This window comes from Sinocyclocheilus anshuiensis, unplaced genomic scaffold (genome assembly GCF_001515605.1).
Source record: "Sinocyclocheilus anshuiensis isolate Anshui unplaced genomic scaffold, SAMN03320099.WGS_v1.1 scaffold1421, whole genome shotgun sequence".
In the NCBI taxonomy this organism is placed as follows: domain Eukaryota; kingdom Metazoa; phylum Chordata; class Actinopteri; order Cypriniformes; family Cyprinidae; genus Sinocyclocheilus; species Sinocyclocheilus anshuiensis.
In genome coordinates this window covers 474786-490463 of record NW_015548279.1, presented here as the reverse complement: position 1 = coordinate 490463, position 15678 = coordinate 474786, and the positions used below count along the sequence as shown (strand labels likewise).

The following is a 15678-nucleotide window of genomic DNA, read 5'->3' as shown; positions in this document are numbered from 1 at the left end:
CCCACGATAATAACGATAAAGTCTAGTTGTTGACATATTTCTGTGTGCGACTGTGTGGAGTGACGTGAAGGAAGGCGGACGTGAAATTGAGCAGCTCCTTCTACAATCTGGAACAGGTTTGAATAGGGCTGTACAGTGCGACAAAAATCGGTCTGACCTTGAGTAAATGTACTACCGTAGTACATGTGCATTACAGTTTTACATGTGAATGAGTCTTTTACAAAACTGTTGTCCAACAAAGATATTATTTATTGAAGTGCTTTTTCTCCATATTAACTTCATAACATAGTTGAGTGTTTGAAATAACTTATTTTTGTGATCAGATGTGGTTTCGTATCACAGAATAAGGCAGAAATCATACTATTTTTAGCATTATATACAGTGATAAAGGCTATGTCGATTAGCATTGCATTATAAATATATTTTATCCTTATAAAAAATACCCAAGATTGCTTGAAGAACACAGATACCATATATTTTGTGCAATCGCATGTTTATTGTCTTCAGGTTTCCTCTATCTGCGTTTTATTCAGCTACAACGATCACTGTATACCTCTGTCCATATTAGGGATTTCCTGGAGCATTACTTCTGCTATGCATATGTGGAGTTTCTGCGCAAGGGCGCCCTCCGACTTCCAGTATTAATTAAACAGTCATTACATTACGTGTGTACTGCTCACAACACCCTATTTTGGGTAAAAATAGGAAAGATAATTTTTTTCTCTAAAGAAACAGGATTCCCTAAATTATCGTCATTGATATCGTTATCGCAATAAATATCATGAATTATTGTGATACATTTTTAAGCCCATATCGCCCATCCCTACGATTTCCTAATAATTCAATAGAATGTATGGGAATACCAATATGGCAGTGAGGTGGCCTCACTTTTATAACATCATGAGCAATCCAGTTCTGTACTATAAATCTGTGGTCCAAACCCATGTGCTGTTCATTTTTATGTGGAACACACCATGAATCATCATATGGCAAGAGTGTGCGTTCCTCTGCACAGAAACATGCGTGTTCGATGTCAGCAGCATCATGCGTTGTTTACGTGCAGAAGTACTCTCGATAATGGCGGAAGGCGTGATTTGGAGGAGAAGAGTTGTTGAATAAAGTCATTATTTTCGTTTTCTTTGTGCATAAAAAGTATTCTTGCAGCTTCATAAAATTACAGTTCAGCCACAGATGTCACATGGACTATTTTACTGATGTCCTTACTACGTTTCTGGGTCTGGGAACATTTCAGTTACGCTGCTCTCTATGCTGGGTCAGAAAGCTTTCGGATTTCATCAAAAATATCTTAATTTGTGTTCCGAAGATGAACGAAGGTCTTATGGTTTTGGAACGACATGAGGGTGAGTAATTGATGACAGCATTTTCATTTTTGGGTGAACTATCCCTTTAATATTGTATTGTATTATATTATATTAATATTCTATTTAAATTATAATATAAAATATAATAAATTATCTTTATTTAAATTAAAAATATAGGTTTTGTATGCAGTTTTTGGTTGTTAGGAGAATGAAACTTACTTTTATGACCAGCATCCTGGTTGAAGTCTTCAAGTAGTTACTGTTACTACTTACAAACATTTTAAGTAGCAAATAGAAGACTGATTTCTCTCCTTTTTCAGGATCTGGATCTGGTAGATCCTGTGTTTTGGGAGGAAAAAAAGGGGAAAACATGATGATCTTAAGCTTAAAAGAAACAAAATACACATTCTGAAAAACATCAGCAAACCAAATGTTGAAGACAAATGTGGTCACAAAAAAAATGAATTAATAAAAAATAAACCTTACAAACGTTTTTACCTGAACACGAAACCAGGAGAATTTGCTTGCAGGAAGTTCCAAAGCCAGTTGTAGAATTTGATACTGTAGAACTGGAGGAACTTCCTGTTTCATTCCACTCTCTGTCACAATGCCTGCAAATGTTTTAATAAGTCACTTACTCCTTCCATAACAGGTTAGAAGGTAAATGCACTATATTTGTTACATCTGTTCTCAATCAATGTGTCATACCTTTTAGGAGTTTGCTAAAGTCGAATTTGCTCTGGCTGACAAGGTGAGGCACCACCCTCTGATACAAACACATGACCTGAAGCAGCAGAGCTTTCACCAGGATGAGCTGTGGATCGTCCTGCCGTGCTGTTTGAGAACAAGCATTTCAGAATTATTGCGTTTGAACAATAACAAGCCTATAGCTACAAAAGAGCATTAACTATTTGGTTATTACTGTGTTCTTCGCTCTGTTTTTGTCCTGTGCCTATCGTCTTTACTGCATCTTCCTTCTCCTTTGAGTGCGACTGCCAGTTGGAAACAACGGACACCATGTCCGGTAGAATCTGTGGCAGCAAAAGGATAAATATTCATTGTGAAATAATATGATACCATGAAATAATCATTCTGTTTTCCCATCATCCTCACCTTGCTCAGTGCCTCTCTGTAAAGCTGCACAAACTCCTCCATCACGGCAGGGCTGTAAATGTCTGAACTCTCCCAGACTGTTTTGTCCAGACAGTGTTCAATGTTTTTCTGTGCTCGCTTCAGAATAAATGCCAGGAGGGAAATTGTTGTGTGCTGGACCACCAAGTTGGGTAGCTATTAGAAAAACAAGAAATATTTCAAATAATGTTGAAGAATGATAACTTTACTGTATCAGTGCACAGGTGAACAAGTTGTCATAGAACCATTTAAAAGTTTGGGGTCAGTATGATTATTTTTTTTAACAAATTAATACTTTTATTCAACAAAGGATCCAATAAATTGATAAAAAGTGACAGTAATTACATTTTTAAAATTACAAAAATATCATATTTTTAAATAAATGGTGTTCTTTTAAAAGAGAATACTGAAAAAAAATGATCGCCACAAAATATTTGGCAGCACAAATGTTTTCAACATTGATAATAATAAGAAATTTTCCTTGAGCAGAAAATTGAGCATATTAGATTGATTTCTGCAGGATCATGTGACACTGAAGAAAGGAGTAATGATGCTGAAAATTCAGCTTTGCCATTAAAGGAATAAATTACATTTTGAAATATGTTCAAATAGAAAACAGTTATTTTAAATTGTAATAATATTTTAACATTGGCCTATAATGGTAAAAGCAGCAATATACTGTGCATCACAGGTTGTGATTATATGATTGGTTGAATCTACCGCTTACATTGAGACCTTGAGTGAAGAAGGCTTTATTGCACACTGAAGGAAGAGACGTGACCAACACCATAGACAGCAGACGAGGTAAAGGAATCATTTCACTCATCTGGAAAGCCTTGGACACCTCCGGCTGAGCCTCATAAATCTGCAACAATATCAAACCACGAGTAAGTCATAACTGTCTGAGTTAAGGCAAAAGGATGCACAATATAAATAAGATGTAAAATGGCCTTGTTATTACAGTTCAAACTAAATGAAAGCGCTCCATCACATGATACAGTATAAAAATCACATAAAGCAACTAGTGCTGTCAAAATTAGCACGTTAAAAAGAGGAAATCAATAACTTTTGTAGCTTTAAAGTGCCCCTATTATGGATTTTTGAAAATTACCTTTCATGCGGTGTGCAACACGGCTCTAAGTGAATGGAAACATCCTGCAAAGTTTTAAATCTGAAAGTGCACCGTGTATAAAGTTATTGTCTCTCAAAAGAGTCAACTCTGAATCACTGAAACGAGTCGTTTTTAAAACGAATCCCAAGCCGTTTCATGTTGAAGTCAACATGAAACATTAGCATATTACCCGCCCACTTGTTGGTCTTTTCCCGTTGGTCTGAATTAAAATGCAAATTGATTCTTTGCCACTAGGTGCTGCTTTAGGAGCGGTAACATAGCGGTTTCCCCGGTAACGCTGTACACAAAGCAGCACTGCGCTCACAAACACTGCTTTATCAGGCATTACAGGCAAGATGAAATGAAAATGAGACCAATCGGACCAATCACCGCAGATTAGCATCACGCAAAGGAGGGGTTTGGAAAAATGAATCGTTGAGCGAATCGTTTGAGAGTCGTTGAGCAAGTAAGGTCAAAATAAATGCATATTATAAGACAATGAAAGTGTTTTTTGACCTTGCATGCATGTCAACCTGTTGTTGGTGACTCCCAAAGCCAAAATATGAACCTTTCTTTACCCATAATAGGGGCACTTTAAGGATTCGTCTATATTTAATTTACTATTTAGTGTTTGATAGCTTTATTCAATTTCTGTATATTTCCTACTTGCTGAAGGGCACAGGTAAATACATACAAAGGCTTCAGACTCACTTTCTTGAGTAGAGTGATGTTTTCCAGCCAAGTGCTTTTGTTTCGTGGACTGAATGAGAAATTGGTTTCTTTAAAGTATCTGGTCAGTATATCAGGACTGGCCTTCAGAACACTAACAACCAGCTCCGCTACCATCTCATCCTCGGTAGCCTGCTTCAGCCCCACCAGGAACTGCAGAAGAACAATGTTTCCTGCTCTGAATGGGTACAACAAGGTGATAAAAGTACAATGAGGGGAAAGCATTTTGGGCACATTTGACTTGACCTTATTTCTTTTACACTTGGGAGATTTTGTGCTAGTAGAGTCATATTTTACAAAACGGTGTTTAAAACAACTATAGAATAAAATACAATAAAATTTAGCTGAAAGAATGACGATATGAAGATCTCAAAGACTTACCTTCCAGCGGTGCCCAGGCTCGGGTCATGAAAACTGATGCCATGTTTGCGAGAGGAGCAGAGGTCCAGCAGGAAGTTATGCACCAGCTCCCTCACTATACGCTTCCCTTCACCTTCATCCTTCTGTTTCTAAAAGATGTTGGATGCAAAAAGCTTAAAGACATTCTGAAAGGTTCTGTATTGACCATTCAAATAAACCTAGGAGGGGACTTGATGTTATCCATCAGAGTTTGATAATAATAATGTGACATTATTGGTTAATATTATTTTCCCTCACCTACAACCTTATAATAGAATTATATTATTACCTTCTAATTACATTGTTACTAACAGGAACATGTCAAAGAACTTCTTTTTAATTATCTAGAGGTCCCAAGCAAGATTTTCCACAAGGGCTGTCACAATTTCAGGTTTTTACTACACAATTATAATGGCCAAAAAATAATTCACAATAGCAAATATTATTGTGATATCAGTAGAAATTTTGGGATAAAATAGATAATGCTAAAAGTTAAGTTAACCTTTGACTTTGTTTATTTCTTGTTCTTGTCTCTATTTTGGCCTATGAACCACCCTCAATAAGTATAGGGAGGTGGAAAGAGAGTTTATAACCATGACTGTACAAAACCATACAAAATTAATTTTCTGCTGATCGGCACTTCCTGCAGACTGGGGTCTATAACACCCCGTCTTTTCTTTACGAAATCCAAAAAATGATGCAGCAGCAACAACTTCTTCCTCTTCATCTTATGATATCACTGTATGTGTAGTATTATTAACATGATATCAACATTTCCTTTTTTTGGCAAGGTCCCTTTAGTTAACGTTAGTTAATGCATTAACTACACTGTAAAAAAAATCACAGTGAATTTAATGGTAAAAGACTGTAAAAATGCTACAATAAAAACCTGTTAAATGGTTAACGGTAAGTTCCCCTACTATATATGGTGAAAAACTATTGGACATTACATGTAATTTTACGGTAGTATACCGTTTTTTTTTTTAAGTGAAAAAGATTGTATAATTTACAGTGAATAACCGTAAATTGACATTCCCAGAATTCCCTGCGTTACATTTCAAATTTGATGTTTTTTTTGTTTAAATAATGTTTCTTAGTTTTTTCTTATCAGTTGTGTACATTAGGGTTGTATGTTACATCTAATGTTGTTCAATTAATGTTTATTGCATTATTTCATTTTCATGCATGTTACCATGATGGTGTTTAGTGTTTGTGTGAATGACACTGTGCACCTTCTATATATATTAATATTTAAAAGCTGCTTGTGATAGGCTTTGGTTCATCATGTGATTTTCTCATCACCACCTGCTTTTGGTGCAGTGTTAACAAAGGTACAAAACAGATTTCAGTACTTCAGTGGGTTGGTATATTAACATTATATCAGTTAATGAAATTACGGTATTTAACTGTAAATTTAAGTTAAAACCGTAAAACCTAAAATGGCGCTACCGTATTTTTTACAGTAAAATTCTGGCAACCACAGCTGCTGTTTTTTTACCATACATTTTACAGAATTTTTTTTACAGTGTAACATTAACAATGTGCAGTAGATTTGCTATAGTTTTTATTAATTAGTTCATGTTAGTTTATAAAAATACAACCGTCCGTTGTTAGTTCATGTCCATTAAACAGATACAACTTTTGATTATGTATTACTAAAAGCTGAAATGAACTAACTTGGATTAATAAATTCTTCACTGATTTTTTTCATTGTAAGTTCATGTTTACTAATGGAACCTTATTGTAAAGTGTTGTTATGCATTTTTAAATATCATGTTTATTGTCAACATCAGTACTTTGCGACACCACACCCATAGGGTTAACAAATTAACCCTTTCATTTCTGTGGAGAATCCAACAGATTTAACTATTTTAGATAGAAAAACGTACCATAATTTGTTGGGTTCAGATTATTCAGATTCAGATCATTTTTATTGTGTCAGCCAATGAAATACATCAATTTATCATTCTAATACAGCCAAATCTATTGGATAACAACATTGTCTGTCTAGAAACTAATATAACAGGGATTTGAATTACCCATGCAAATCATGCTCTGTATAGAGAGACAGAGTCAGAGATGGTATTGTTGAGCTTCCACTGTACCTCTTTCTCAGCCACGCTGACATCCACAATCCCGTTCCACTTATAGAGAGAGGCAAACTGTCCCAGTATGGAAGGACTAAAGAAACGCACTTTCTGAGTTTTCATGATGGTCTTGTTCTGCACAACCTATGGCCAAATACATTAAAAAGTTATGACATTTATGGACAGCACCTCACTTTGGTAAATGGCATTCATAAGGAAGGGTCTTACTCTGGTTTGCAGCGTGGACAGAATCAGGTTTACGATGGATAATCTGTCTTCTTTAAGTCCACTGGTCAAGATTTCAGACAAAAAATCTAAAGGGCGACAGAAAAATAATAATGTAAGACCATTTAAAGACACAATTCATAATGCACACAGATTTGGTTTGTTGATACCTTTAGCCTCCAGTATCTGGCCAATAGTTGTATTGTCTCCAGACATCAGGAACGAAAGGACAAACTGTATGTAAGCCATTCTAACATCTGGCTTTCCCTGGAAAATTAACACAATAATTAAATTGCAAATGTTATGTAAAAGTTATGTGCTATTTACAGTTTGTAAAGCACTTAACAGTTTTGTCTCTTCTCCGTGAGAGGCTGATGAGACCTTTACTGAAGTGTATTTGACTGAAGACATCCCTCGCAGCCTCCGCACCCTGAGATACCACTGCGGACAGGAAACACAGACACTGGCGGACAAACCTGTCCAAAAAAAGAAGGTACACAAACCGCAATGAGTGCATTCAAAACATTTCAAATGATTAATTTTGCCTGCTTATCATATCATACTATAAAGATATTAACCCACAAATACCATAAAATAAATGCAAATATCTGATTAAGCTTTGCATAAGAAATACCTGTGATTCTCCGAATGTAGAGAGGACAGTAGAAGTTTCATGTGAGTGGAGACGGTCTTCCTAACTATGTTGGAGCCCACCATGCTCAACTGAGACAGATCACTGGCCGTCCGCAGCAAAATCATTTCTAGACTCTGAAATATCAGCATCATCTACAAAATATATTAAATAGAATTTAAGCTGTGATTATGATGCAAAAGTAACGATGCAAACAGTAAACTCTTTAATTATAGTCAATTGCAACTGCATATTTTGTGCACCAAAAAGAACTAATGTTGGCAAGTCAGCATACAACATCTGTCTAAGTCTGCAGAATGAATAGTGTGCACAGCATGAACATTTTACTGTATGCATGAAACACCTGGAGAAACTTCTTTATTTGCCAAAATGTATTATGTTAATACCACAATGTAATGCAGCTAGACCTTCCCTTTCCTATGTGATGAAAGAACTGGAAGCCTATTCTCCCCCTTTCTTGACTCACTGTATGATTATGGACTCTTAAAAACAAGACATTTTACACTGAAGTAAATGGAAAATGCAAAGCATTTCTGTAGTCAAACTCTGTACTCAAAGAGTAGAACGTGGCACTAACAATGGCAAGGCCGTGGGTTTGATTCAGGGAATGCATGAACTTATTAAAAGTATCCTGTGAATGCAGTACAAGTTGGATAAAAGCATCTGTCAAATGCATAAATGTAAATGTAATGTAAAATGTCCGTGATTCTTAGTGAGATGATGCTGAATTCTACATTCAAAGCAGTGAGGCCATGATTGCATAATGTTTTATGTACTATTTATTACGAATAGCAGGCATTATGCAGTGTAAAAAAAAAGTACACTAGTATAGCAATCCAAACACAGAATATATGTGTGAATAAAACACAATGAAACACCAGTATTCAATAGACAGGGCTGCAACTGTTCAACAAGCCTGGTTAATAAAATAAAACACAGACAGACAGACAGACAGACAGATGGACGGATGGATGGATGGACGGATGGGTGGATGGATGGATGGACGGACGGATAGATAGATAGATAGATAGATAGATAGATAGATAGATAGATGAACAAACAGATAGATAGATAGATAGATAGATGACTTACTTCAGACTCAGAATTATTTTCTTCCTCCAGTAATGCGAAAATTTCTGAACATTCAACTGAGATTTTTATGTAGCCTTCGACTGCATCATAGATTTCAGCGCATGGAAGTTTCTTCGCAAATCTTACGAAGGTCTCCAAACCTACATAATATATAAAAGAGGTTTATGATTAAGTACAATGTTAACATTTGTTCTCTTACAGTAAGTTCGAAGTAAACATTTTGTATTAATTCTGCGTTTTTACTGTAACTACAGCGAGTTCTGAGCACCATAAAATGTGAAAAACAAAATAAAAGTCTGGGGGAGCGAACACTGGAAGCGTGATATTTAGCATTTAGAGAAAATTACAATGTACACGAATCGAGCATTTTCAAATAAAACATAAAAACTGCAACACATGATTTTCAGCTGTAAGCAGACGACTGACCAGCTACAATAAAATACACTTACCCTTTAGCGCTTTAGTTGAATCCTTTAGCATGGATTTAAAGACCGTGCCAGTGAACTCGCTTTCGTCTGTTTTGGTTTTCTTAGTTGTTGTAGCGGACTCAAGAGGATCCCCATTTTGACGTTTAGTAGCCATTGCTGTATCTCACTGTAAATGAAAACCACAGACTGTATGAAAACAGACACATGGAGCAGCGGAAGCGTAAAACCAGAGCGACAGAGCAGCAAAACACGTGGAAAGGCTTATCTTATGAATATTAATTTTGACGTGCTGACGTCACTCTAGACGTCACCTCATTCATATTCATTTCACAAGCGTAACGTGGTATATATTAATGAGCCAGGACTTTGGTCTGTGAATCCGGTTCTTTCCAATCTTGTTGCAGCTAAAAGGGTTTGCATCACTGGTCTGCATACATTCCATTTAATCAGAATGAACCAACTGGTTATAATGTATGGTATTCTGCTAGAAGTGCATTTCGCCCCTCAGCCCATACTTATTAGTGTGCTTCTCGATCACAATTTGCGAAGCGTTTACAAAAGGAGCATTTCACTATAGTTTCAGAACCAGTTTTGGGCTAGTTACTCAAAAAATGTTATATATTACTCAGTACTAGTTACTCCTTCAAAAGTAATATTATTAAATATTACTTTTTGGAAACAGTAATTAGTTACATTTCTTTCACACCCCACATAAGTTGCATATCCCCATAAAATTCTTCTAAAATGTTATTAACTATATATTTCTGCCTCATCATTTGACCAAGATCCACATTGGATCAGTCAGAAGTTATTACAAACACTCAGTGGTGTTGTAGCCTAGCTATTATTTCTGTTATACCCATATAAAATTATATTGCATGACATATTTTATCAAAAGAAATCATATAAGTTCATAAGAAAATGTTTCATTCTCAAAAAAGATTATATACAATTTATATCAGGATCAGAGTGATATGGGTGGTCTTTTTTGTAATGTGTTCTTATAAGTACTAATTTCATTACAGTATGCTACTGTTTTGATCGGTTTGCTCTTTGAAATAGTTGCTGTTTACTTTTTTATAGTGTGATTTTTTTAATTGTATTAAAACCATTTAGGATCAGTTTGACCTGGAAACATCATTATTAATTATAGAACTCACGATAATTACAAAAATATATATTGCTATTTTTTTTTAATTCATAGTAGAAAATGTCCCTGGTTTCCATTTAGGAAATCTGGTCTCCTTGTTTTAAATTGGTTGGTTCTTTTTAATGAATCAGTTGATTCGGAAATCCAACTAACGAGTCATGTTTTGATCTGATGACTCAATTGGGCCCAATTGGAATTGTTCTTATTATATTATAATATTTGAGTGGCCATCAATAAAGAAATGTGTATTTGGCAGATCTGGATGTATTATAGCTCCCACATTATACACATCATAAAATCAGTTTGCATACACACTTTGTTTCATATGATATTTTTGTTTGTTTGTTTTAATATTTCAAATAATTCATATATATATTAGAATAAATAAACATGACCTGAATTATCATGAGAACTTCAGGTGTCCAGGTTCAGTGGAGTTAAAAGTTGGAAGCAATTTATGCAACTGAAGTGAAAGTGTAGATTTACTCTCATATTGAAACATCTCACGATGTCATGCAGCATTGATCATAACCATTTCTTGAACATACTATCCTGTACAGTTTTCACATATATTATATTACATCATTCTGAGAGATGAATCATCTGTTTCCGCTGCTAGAGAAAGCAAGATAGCTTTTGGACTATTCTCAAACAGGGCAGCTCTGTTCTGTGTCTGGCCCTTCTTTACCCAGTGTCCATAAATCTTGAATGCACAGGCATCGATGAGCTTGCGAATAGGCTTTACTGCATAGGGGTCGCTCTTGATCACATCTTTGGTAACTGGCTTGGCACGTCGATAATTGCAGTAAATGCGCATTGTTGCCAAAACTGTCATGCAGATTACCTGAAAAACACAAGTGTTTGCGATAAATCTACATGGATTTCCATTGGGGCATTTTTTTTTTGTGTGTGTGTGTGTATTTGTCATCTTTTCTGTCAAATTCTTAAATGTGATAAATCAATACAATTCAAATCAACCGTATATGACACCGTATAGGCTGTTACCAACCAAATGAAGTCCGCATCAGCAAAATCTACTGTTGCAGAAAAAAACTACAACTTCGATTAGGTTGAGACATTGAATCATTCATTCAACCAATTCATTCAAATCGGCTATTCAGAACAATCCAAGTAACTGGCTTTATCAATGGATCATTGAATCATTCGCTCAGCCGATTCATTCAAAATTGCAGATTTCCTCTGGTTTGTTTATTGCCAAGTAATTCAATAACTACATATTATTCTCAATTATATAGACCCCACCTTGAACTTCCTGTACGGGCTGAAATGTCGCACCTCTGCGACCACATACTGCTGGAAGAAAGGGTGGTTTAAGGCATCTCTGGCAGTGTAACGTGCCTCAGGATTCACCACCAACAACGTGGAGATCTGAAAAAGTTCGCAGTACAGAGTGCAGGTTAGCGGATCTATTGTAGGCTTGTATTCATTGGCTGGTAAAGCTAAACAAGTGTATTCCACTCATTTGATATTCCCTGATCTGCTTCAGACGCACCAGGTCTTTGACAGTGTCTGAACGGTCGTCCCACTCCGGAGAGGTGAACTGGTAGCTTCCCGACAGGATCATGCGCAGCATTAGCATCTGCTTCCTGTGCCAGAAAGGAGGAGAACCTGCAAGAAGGGTGTACATGATCACCCCTGCGCTCCAGCTGAAAAACACAAGAAACGGTGCCATTTCTCCATTCAGCCCTACTTAAAAGTAGAATTTAAATTGGTTGGTCGTCAAGACCGAGCTTTTTCTAATATATGAGGGTGTACTCACAGATCAACAGCGGCCCCGTAACCTTGGTGGTGAGGATCCATAGAGCACTCGATAATCTCTGGGGCTAGATAGCCTGGCGTTCCACATACCTCTATGTGTGACGACACAAAATCAAAGGAAGCTCTAATGAAACACATAGTTATGTGATGCATGCACATTTTATGTATTTTGGAATCATAACATGTACATCAGCATGACAAATGACTTTTTTTGGTTAAATCTCATGTCCTGTTCTTGTTTTACAATCAATCAACCAATCAATCTTTTTATTGCATTAATGAAAAACATTCTGTCCAGGCACATTACATTGTCAGCATAAATGTAGGTAGTAAAAATAGTAGCATATATGATGTATAAAAGGAGAGAAACATTATTTAAATTAAAAATGTTATATTATTATATCTTATAATTTAATATAATCAATATGATAAGGTTATATTATACATTTTTAGATATTTTATAGGATTATATTAGAATATTGGTTACATTAAAACATACATAATATGTGACCCTGGAACACAAAACCATTCTTAAGTGTCAATTTTTCGAAATTGAGATCTATACATCATCTGAAAGCTGAATAAATAAGCTTTCATTGATCTATGGTTTGTTAGGATCGAACAATATTTGGCTGAGATACAACTATTGAAAAATCTGGAATCTGAGGGTGCCAAAAAAATCAAAATATTGAGAAAATCGCCTTTAAAGTTGTCCAAATGAAGTTCTTAGCAATGCATATTACTAATCAAAAATTAAGTTTTGATATATTTACGGTAGGAAATTTACAAAATATCTTCATGGAACGTGATCTTTACTTAATATCCTAATGATTTTTGGCATAAAAGAAAAATCAATAATTTTGACCCATAGTGTTTTTCTGGCTATTGCTACAAATATACCCCAGCGACTTAAGACTGCTTTTGTGCTCCAGGGTCACATATATTGTATAATGATTTATTATATATAAATTATTCATCAAAAATATAAGATTATATTAGAATAATATATATATATTATATTATAATAATTCTTAATAAGATTTTTTTTTTTTACAGTATTGGTTTTATTGAATTCACCCTTTTACAGTCTCACGGTAAAGTGTATTAAAATCTCCCTTATCAGTTTGTATGAAACATACATTTATGTAATTGATTGGTCGTTCTTGGAACAGTGGCAGCTACTCTGTTCCTGGTTAAAGGTCAGAGGGCACACCAAATAGCAAATAGCTCCTCCAGTTCCATGTAACATATTAACATCTCATATAAGGATAGCATGAAACCCGGATCCACAAACCTGACAACTACTGGTCAGAAAATGCAAATCGGATGTTTCATCATGATCCCATCTGACCTCAATTCTCTTAGTCAGTGATACAACATTTGCAAAACATGCCACGATAAACGATTAAGATTTGATTCGATTCAGGGGCCTGCGATTGATATGGCAATATTGTGACTATTTAAAGGGGTCATATGATGCGATTTCAATTTTTTGAGTGTTACAAGCTCTTGGTGCATAAAGAAGATCTGTAAAGTTGCATGCAACGCGTAAAAAGACAGTATAAGTCATTATAATTCTTAATTATGTCCCCACTGGATGCAACAAATGCCTCGTTTATAATGGGTTTTAAAGTTTTTGTCTCATCGCTCCGGCCGGGGCACGGCATCACAATTTGGTAAGGGGCATAACATTTCTGTCACACGCTTGAGGTATTCGGGCCAATCACAACGCACTCTATAGCTGGCCAATCAGAGCACACCTCGCTTTTCAGACCGATGAGCTTTGTAAAAATCAATGCGTTTCAGAAAGGCGGGGCATAGAGGAGAAACAATAATGTACAGTATGTGGAAAATAATGTGTTTTTTGAACCTTAAACCGCATAAACACATTTCATTACACCAAATACACCAAATAATGTTTTTTTTAGCAACATCATATGACCCCTTTAACAATTACACACACATGCACAACAAAAAATACACTTTATTTTTAAAATTGTATTAAAAAAATAAATACTGAACAAAATATCACGACACACACGTTAAGAAAAAACATTTCAAACTTACCATTAAGTTTTTGTCCTGGTGCATTCTGCACAGCAAAGCCAAAATCAGTGAGTTTGATGTTCATATTGTCATCCAGAAGGATGTTTTCTGGCTTTAGATCTCTGTGCACAATGTTTTGAGAGTGAAGGAACTGAACCACCTCTAACAGCGACCGCATAATCTTCCTGCAAAATAAAAACAATCTGCTGCAAATACATATACAAAATGCACTGTTGTACATTGAGCTATGGTCATATTTCATCCTAAAATCGAGACAAAAAACAAGACATTACTCCATGTTGATGAGACATTATTTAGTGCAGGAGTTCATTACGACTCAGGAAAAGCACAGAAGTTCTGAGAAATCAAACACAAAATACAATACATGTACTTTCTTCTCTGGGGTGATCATATCTGTTTTATTCATTGCAACAAGTTATCACATCTGTAATCATCACATCTGACAACTGGAGTTCAGGTCCAAAGGGGTTCAGAAAGTTTCTATGTTGTATTTCACGTCGTGTTTTTATTTATCTCAATTTCTCAAAACGGTGCACGTGTGTGTGCGATGACAAAAATGATGAGAGCGACTTATATATAATTCAAATAAGACAAAAAACGCATTTTTATCATGCCTTTGTTTTATATAAAAGTTTATTTTATACTTTTGATTTTGTGATGAAATATGACCCGCACATGTTCTTGACAGGTTTCATGAAATCATTATACTAACCTTGTCTCTTTTTCACTGAGCGTAACCTTCTCGGTTAGGTAATCAAAAAGCTCTCCTTTCTTCATCCTGGGAGAACAATATTTATTGCATTTAACTATGTTTCAAATGGTATTAGAATGAAAAGTTAATGTAGTTATCATGACCTCATATTCATTTAAAAAACTATAAACACACACATAATATAAAGTATATAAACTCAGCAAAAAGAAGCATCCCTTTTTCAGGATTTTGTTTTCTCAATATAATTTTGTAAAATCCAAATACGCTTAACAGACCTTTATTGGAAAGTGTATAAACAATCATTTTCATACTTGTTCGATGAACCACAAACAATTATCGCACCTGTGGAACAGACTTTAAGACACTCACAGTTTACAGGTGGCAGGAAATTAAGGTTTTAATAACTTAGGACAGTAAAGAGACGTTTCTATTGATTCTGTGAACACCAGACGAAAGAAGTCAAGGGTTCCTGCTCTCCTGTGTGAACATAACATAGTCCTGCAATGTCCATATTGTAAGAAAGGAGAACAGAAAGGGCTGCTGATTGTCCTTGCTGTGGCACACCACATGTTGTGTCCCCTCAGATATGTTTGAGAACTTGCAAGTGCCTTGTTGGAAGAGTGAACAAATCTGCTGCAGTCCATGAGGAAGAGATGCACTCGCTAATATGAGTCATTATTCCATTGCTGCTTAATAAATACCTATAAAATTTGTTCAGCTTAAAGGGATACTCCACCCCAAAATGAAAATTTTGTCATTAATCACTTACCCCCATGTCGTTCCAAACCCGTAAA

The 15678-nt window shown here is 35.5% G+C and overlaps 2 protein-coding genes across 2 annotated transcripts in view; both read right to left on the bottom strand.

The window, feature by feature from the left end:
- The window catches only part of urb1 (URB1 ribosome biogenesis homolog), a 51816-nt gene extending 42391 nt beyond the window's left edge, over positions 1-9425 (bottom strand). Inside the window, exons 1-15 of the mRNA XM_016443415.1 lie at positions 9198-9425; positions 8749-8888; positions 7639-7790; positions 7351-7480; positions 7175-7271; positions 7008-7093; positions 6798-6923; positions 4675-4802; positions 4276-4471; positions 3181-3318; positions 2436-2609; positions 2245-2353; positions 2031-2156; positions 1821-1933; positions 1542-1661 (exon numbers count right to left, since the gene is read on the bottom strand). Of these exons, the coding sequence (XP_016298901.1) occupies positions 1542-1661; positions 1821-1933; positions 2031-2156; positions 2245-2353; positions 2436-2609; positions 3181-3318; positions 4276-4471; positions 4675-4802; positions 6798-6923; positions 7008-7093; positions 7175-7271; positions 7351-7480; positions 7639-7790; positions 8749-8888; positions 9198-9330 (1968 nt within the window). The 5' untranslated portion in view covers positions 9331-9425. The remainder of the gene's footprint in view (positions 1-1541; positions 1662-1820; positions 1934-2030; positions 2157-2244; positions 2354-2435; positions 2610-3180; positions 3319-4275; positions 4472-4674; positions 4803-6797; positions 6924-7007; positions 7094-7174; positions 7272-7350; positions 7481-7638; positions 7791-8748; positions 8889-9197) is intronic.
- Positions 9426-10589: 1164 nt separating this feature from the next.
- Positions 10590-15678, bottom strand: part of LOC107655811 (phosphorylase b kinase gamma catalytic chain, skeletal muscle/heart isoform-like) — a 10740-nt gene continuing 5651 nt past the window's right edge. Inside the window, exons 5-10 of the mRNA XM_016443395.1 lie at positions 14885-14950; positions 14173-14336; positions 12107-12197; positions 11840-11993; positions 11590-11715; positions 10590-11170 (exon numbers count right to left, since the gene is read on the bottom strand). Coding sequence (XP_016298881.1) covers positions 10904-11170; positions 11590-11715; positions 11840-11993; positions 12107-12197; positions 14173-14336; positions 14885-14950 — 868 coding nt within the window. The 3' untranslated portion in view covers positions 10590-10903. The remainder of the gene's footprint in view (positions 11171-11589; positions 11716-11839; positions 11994-12106; positions 12198-14172; positions 14337-14884; positions 14951-15678) is intronic.